At 40.7% G+C, this 6718-nt stretch overlaps 1 protein-coding gene across 1 annotated transcript; it reads left to right on the top strand.

Annotated features, from left to right (window-relative positions):
- Positions 1–205: 205 nt before the first annotated feature.
- Positions 206–1741, top strand: LOC104948246 (kalirin-like; the record flags this gene model as incomplete). Its single annotated transcript, XM_010774420.1, has 3 exons — positions 206–337; positions 1388–1486; positions 1610–1741. Coding segments are annotated over 3 exons (363 nt in total), but the record flags the coding sequence as incomplete, so codon positions are not given.
- Positions 1742–6718: the final 4977 nt, after the last annotated feature.

Genomic DNA, 6718 nt, shown 5'->3' with positions numbered 1-6718 from the left:
TGGCCACAATCTGATCAGCTAATTTTCAGACAGGTTTTTATATAAATGGATCAGGACAAAAAGAGAGAGAATCTTTTTGCCTGAAACGTTCAGAATCTCTTTACACAGAGGGGACACATGTTTATGTATAAAAGACATGAAAAATAGGATTTTGCATAATAGGTGACCTTTAAGGTATTTATTTGCCTTTGCGTTGCTTCCTCAGTTCCTGTCGGAGGTTGATGCCTGGTGTAAAGTGTGCAGTGAGGGGGGGTTACCGACCGAAATGCAGGAGCTGGAAATCGCCATCCATCGCCACCAGAGTCTGTACGAGCAGGTGTCCCAGGCGTACACCGAGGTAAACCTGCAACACAGCTGACAACACAACCTCAGCCCTATTCACACGGGCCATGTGTAAGCAGGGGATCTAAGGTCGTTTAGAAAAAAACAAACACCCCACAGTTATATTTGCTGCAGCTACAAACACAAACAAACACATCTGAAGAAAATTGGTAAGAACAAGTTATAAGATCATGTTCTCTGCTCTGTAAATACAAACATCTTTGATGACTTAAAAGCAGTGTTTGCTGGAGCTGCTCTTTGCTCTATTGCTTTGAGTAAGAAATAAAGCAGTGCCTGTGTTCTCTGCAAAGCATTGGTTGTGTGTGTATCACCAGTTTAATACAAACTCCCTAATGCAATTTAATGATCTACCTCCTGATCAAAGCTATAGCATGCATTGGACCTTGATTTTGAATTATCTTCAGAACTAACCAAAAATACTTTAAAGCTTGTTTTCATTTTTAAGAGTAAGATATCTTAATGTTTACCAGCGTAAAAAAAAACTCTGGAAAAGTTCCTTCTCTATTAAAGCTGTTAAACAATGATTTAGATGTACGACATATTTCTTAAAATGCAAACAACGATTGACAAACAGGATGTTACAGCCAGTCCTCAGCAACAAAACAAAAACCTGGAAATTACATTATTGTTTGGTTTTTAATGATCTTCACTTAAGAAATAACAATGAAACTTTATTTGAACGTCGATTTCAAGAACAATGCAATTCAAAGTGATTTACACAGGACATGAAAGCATTACGACAAGATATAAAAGAAACTGCAATGTTAAAAGACACACATATCTTATGCAGAAAAGGAAACAGTGCTTGTTGGACGCAGTGGTTCCAGTTGTGGGTTTGCATTTATCATTGAGCAATTAGCAGTAAGAAGAGAAATGCTGATTCAGAAAGTGTATATGTATGTGAAGAGAGAAGATACAAACCTGATTCCAGTAAAAATAAGTTTAACTTTTTGCAAATCTCTACCTTTTTCCCATCTTAATCCACCTGTTCTATCTGTATGTTAATATGTCTAATCTCCTTTCTAACCTACCTGGCTGTTTGCAGGTGAGTCAGGATGGTAAAGCCCTATTGGACGTCCTCCAGAGGCCTTTGAGTCCCGGCAACTCTGAATCGCTGACAGCCACTGCCAATTACTCCAAAGCGGTCAGTATCATTTATTTTGGGGTTTCTTCTGATACTGACAAAAGAGGGGCAGCTTTAAGCAGTTTATATTAAATTAAAAGCACATTAAATGAAAGACTGTGTTACGTTTGTATGATTCCGCAGGTTCACTGCATCCTGGACGTGGTTCACGAGATTCTCCACCATCAGCGGCGTCTCGAGAATATTTGGCAGCATCGAAAGGTCCGACTGCACCAGAGACTGCAGCTGTGTGTGTTCCAGCAAGACGTCCAGCAGGTACACACACAAACACTCACACACAGCGCACACAGCACAAGCCAGAGGAATAAAAACATGAGGAGTGTGTTAGTGGGAGAGAAGAGGGAATATCTTGTTGCTTTTGGATGTAAACGTTGGTTTCTCCAAAGTGACAGCTTTATAGGAACATCGAAAAACAATATTTATTCATACAATACAAGTTAATATTGAACTTTTGAGTTCAATGTAAGGGGTTTGAAAGAGGTTAACTCAACAAGGAGGTTGGAGAATTTAGTGGAAGTGGCGCATGTCATCATGTTTTTAAGCATGTGATCTAGTAAAAAGACGTGTGTGTCTTTGTGTGTCTGTGATCAACTTTGCTGAGCAGAACCGATGAGAATCACCACAACACGTTCATTCATCTCTGCTGTCCTCTTGCCCCGGCCTAACCGTGTGTAATGTGAAAATTCCTGAGATAAAATACTTGCTGGTAACACTGCTCATATTTCACAGACGGGCAGATGGGTTTTTGTTTTTTAAAAGTGTCAGCACAGATTCCTGGAGATTTTATAGATATTAGTTTGCTCAAGATGATTTATGAAGGGTAGTTTTAACGAGCAAACTGGATGCCATCAGTGGGGGAGGAGGAAGTCTTGTTTATTACATTTAGTTCTTTAATGTGATTGTGGGTTTGACAGTAATGCAGTAGGAATGAGGTACAACAAAATAATACCACTGGCATTACTGCAACCTCTGCAATCTCAGTAAAGAGTCCACATGTGCGCTCTCTAGAGACTGTTTCCTCCGAAATTATGAACATAAAGTACAGTAACAAGGACACAGAGTGTATCTAATGCAAAACAGCTGAAACTAAGCCTGTACGCAATATCATCTGCAGAGATTCAGCCACTTAGGTTTGAACACCATAGACATAGAACAAATTTACTAGGAAGTAGGATCTTAAGACGTGTGTGTGTATATTTGCCATTGCAATGATTGCAACTGGCTAACTTCTTTATTATTCCAAAAAACTTGGCACATCGCAAACTCATTTAAGTGAGGTTTTGCTGTAACGACTACATTGAGCAATGGGTATTATTTAACATTGTATTTTTGTATCCGAAGACTTGTTGATACAGTGTGGAAAAAGCACCTTGATATTGGCAAATATTTGACCCCTTTGTTTGGCTAATTTTCTGTAGGCTAACCAGTCTAAAGCGTGGTTGACTTGCCATGCAGCAATGTAGCTAACTAGCTAGCTGTAAGATAGTAAGCTAGCTATCCTGCTAGTTTGCTAATTCCAATATGCTCTAAGCCAGGGGTTCCCAACCTTTATTGTGCCAAGGACCGGCAGATACATTAAAAAAGATGTGCGGACCGGTTGTCAATTTTAACGGATTTGAATATTTACTCACCAGCAGGTGGCAACAGAGGCTAATTGTATTTAACAGCCTGAAGAAATACCAATATGCATCCAAAACATATTAACAACGTTTAAAGCCAGGATACAATTAAAGCAAAAAATTAGGACCGCTTTACAAATATTAATATAATATATAATATAATGTAGCCTAATATAGGTGGCAACAGTGGCTAATTGTATGTAACAGCCTGAACAAATAATAGAACAATATGCATCCAAAACATATTAACACAGTTTAAAACCAGGATACAATTAAAACAAATTAGGACCACTGTACACATATTGATATAACTGAAATGTCAGTGAGACCCCTGGGCTTGTTTGCCAGCAATAATAACGTCATACCGGGGCGTTCGTTCCGGTGCACTCCGACAGCATTTAGCACTACATCGAGATTAAGATTAAACTAATTTATTTTGGGAACACCCACATACCTATGGAGTTGGCCAGATGTGTGTAAATTACTGTTCATGGTAATTTGAAAACAAATGCCGTTGTTGGACACACACAAACACACCGAACATACACACACACAGCGGAGCTGAGCAGAGCACATACACACACACATCATGCGCCTTTGTGACCGGACATTTCCTTCATACAACGAGTAATAGGGGGAATAATCGGGCCGTTCGATGTGTGTGTGTGTAGAGGTGTGTGTGGTTGAAACGTAGCAGCCTGCAGTGGGGAACACAGTGAAGGCGGTGTGTACGCGCTGGTGCTGCACTTCTCAGAGGCTGCCTCCTGATGCTGTAGCCATTTCATGAAGTGAAGGAGGCTTTACAAATAAAAAATGGCTCTGCACCCCTGGCCGCAATGTCCTTAAAATAAAGTCAGAGTTCGAAATATATCTCAAATAATGTATGCACTGCCATTTCCCCAGAAACATAACAGTCTGCGATTAAACGGTTGTCTCCTGTGTGCTCCACTTCCTATTGGCTCACCACCTGTAACTTTCTCTGCGCACGAGAGGCTGAGACCTTATGCTAACCAATTTTGATTTATTTTGTATGTTTTGGATGAAATAATATGACTGGTATAAAATAAAATAAAATAAATTATTGAATGTTTTTTGATATTTTTTTTTAATATATTTATAATTCTGCAAATATTACGATAAACTCACAGCTATTTCGCGGCCCGGGGGGTTGGGGACCCCTGCTCTAAGCTACACCCGAAAGCGAGCGAAACTACAAGCTGGTGGCCAGTAGGAGTGCTGGGTCTAACAGTATCTCAGTCTAACTCCCTTGAGGGTCTCTAGGAAGAGAGAATTAGAGCATAAGACGGTCTACTAAATCCAAAGATGGACGTGCACCATGCTACATTTATATGTGACCCAAGAGAGAGTGTGAGAAAGTGTTACAGAGAGGTAAAAGACAAAGAAAGAAGAAAGAAAATGGTGCTTGAAGCAGAGATCGTATCAGTAGGTTATAAATTCATTGAAAACAGAGTTTTGCCAACTGTACTGGTCATGCATCAGTTTCTATGAGACTCCAGGGAGAGACAAAGAGACACACACAGAGGGCGAGGGACGTACGTGGGAAGTGAAACAAGGAGCAAGTGAGAGAGTAAGCTCATAGCAATAGACTATAAATCACTGAGAACAGGGCTTCTCCAACCAGAGCTGTAATGCTACAGGATATATGTGACCCCAGAGAGGAAGAAGAGGCAGAGATGCTGAAGTTAAGGCTGAAAGAGAACATATATGATGTGAAGTTTTATTTGGCAGATTTAGCCTCACATTCAAACAAAGATAGAAGGTAATAGGACTTTGTATGTGCTCTGAACTTTCTCTGAACTCTTTGTGGCTGCAGCTGCACTGACTACACTACACTGACGTCATGAATTAGAACACGGTTCATCCCTAATCTCTGTTCCCAAAAAAGTGCTTTGAGATGTCAGTGGGGGAAAAGGTTCTCAGATATGACATACTTTGAACTTTATTACATGACAAAAGGGCCAATGCAGCCACTGGTTTATTCTTTATTTACGCATTTTATTTTCTAAGATAATCATATAGTTTTTGTTTATGTTCTTATGTTACTTTAAAAATGATCTGGTAACCACATCTGTGAAATACGTGTAGTGAAGTAAGAAATGCCCTCTCATTACATCTAAAATGTGGAGAGTCAAGGTAGCTAACAAAGGAAATAATCTAGAAAAGTACTTCAAAATTGTACATTAAATTACTTGGGTAAAAGCACTTGATGTAGAGATGTATTAATGTGGCCCTAAAATGATTGTTTATTTGTCCTTTTTTAGGAGTAAATGTTAAGTGTTCTACCTGTTTGTATCCGTGAAATTGGTGTTTTTATGTTTGAGGACTCTTGGAAGAATGACCTTCAAACATCCTTGTAAAAAATCCACTCAAACCAAGGACAAATGCTCTGTTTCGCAATATCCACAAAAGTTTTAAAATATATATTGTGTTTGTGCCTTGTGATTTGATTTTCTCTAAAAGTAATTTGTTTTTCCTTGGCCCAGGCAACATCCTTCCATTCCTGACAAAAAACCAAAGACAAACTACCCAGCCCCTGTTTAGCAAATTAATATCAAAGCAAGGAATGGTGCCTGCCAGTCGTCTGGCAATCACATCAATAGAGACATTTGGTCTACAATAGTCTAATGCAGGGGTCGGCAACCTTTTTGATATGAAGTGCCATTTAAAAAAATAATTGTTATCAGCGTGCCAACGATCGAGAATTATCAACGGGGGGGGTGGGGGTGGGGGGTTGAGGAGCTTGACGCTCGTCAACTATCAGCAGGAGGGCGGGGAAGCAGTGTGTGGACCTGTCAGCGCAACTCGCATGATGCCGAATTTAACATATACATTTAAATAATTGGTTTAAACGGCATAATAATAAGGACGATCGTCCGTTCTGTGATTCTCCAGAGCACACATGCTATGATATTAGGGTCATGCAGTGTGAGATGAGATCGCTGTCCCGAGAGAGAGAGGGGTGTGGCTTGTGCATGTGTGTGTGTGGATGGCAGAGCGAGAGTGAGGCAACGTGTGTATGTTTCTGGAAGTGAAACGAGGAAGCAGAAAAACAGAGGTCTGTGATGTATTTTGTGAAACAGAAGAACAGCTAAATAAATGCAACGGCCTCCCAAGAAGAGCTCGCCTCTCTCCAGTCATTTAAGCTAAAGTGGGTTATTGAACCTGAAGCTTGTTGCTTCTGCCCTCCTCGACTACGGTCTGGGAGCCGAAAGGAAAGTTCAACACACAGATGGCCAGTCCGCCCCTTTGTAGTATATTATGTCGATGAGAGATGAGCAGATCGCCACTGGGCTTTCAACTAAATACACAGCCACGCAAAAACTGCGGCATTTGTACAGCTCCTTATGGGTACTGCAATTTGTGAAGTGCTTTCCTCCGTGGTGAAACGATCAGCACTGCACCACGGAGGAAAGCGGCAGAAAGTCACCTGGAGTTAAAGAGAGCGGGGCTGCGTTGCGTGCATGGCTTCCTTCTGCAGGTAACGGGGAGACGCTCTGGCGGCGGTCTCGTTCAGGATCCGAAAATACAATTTAAATATTTAGCACACTTATTCCACTTATTCCTAGTGTGCCACTGGTTACGGTGCCGCGTG

This window comes from Notothenia coriiceps, unplaced genomic scaffold, assembly GCF_000735185.1.
Source record: "Notothenia coriiceps isolate Sejong01 unplaced genomic scaffold, NC01 NC01_scaffold00014004, whole genome shotgun sequence".
In the NCBI taxonomy this organism is placed as follows: Eukaryota; Metazoa; Chordata; class Actinopteri; order Perciformes; family Nototheniidae; genus Notothenia; species Notothenia coriiceps.
This window is presented reverse-complemented; position numbering and strand designations above follow the sequence as displayed.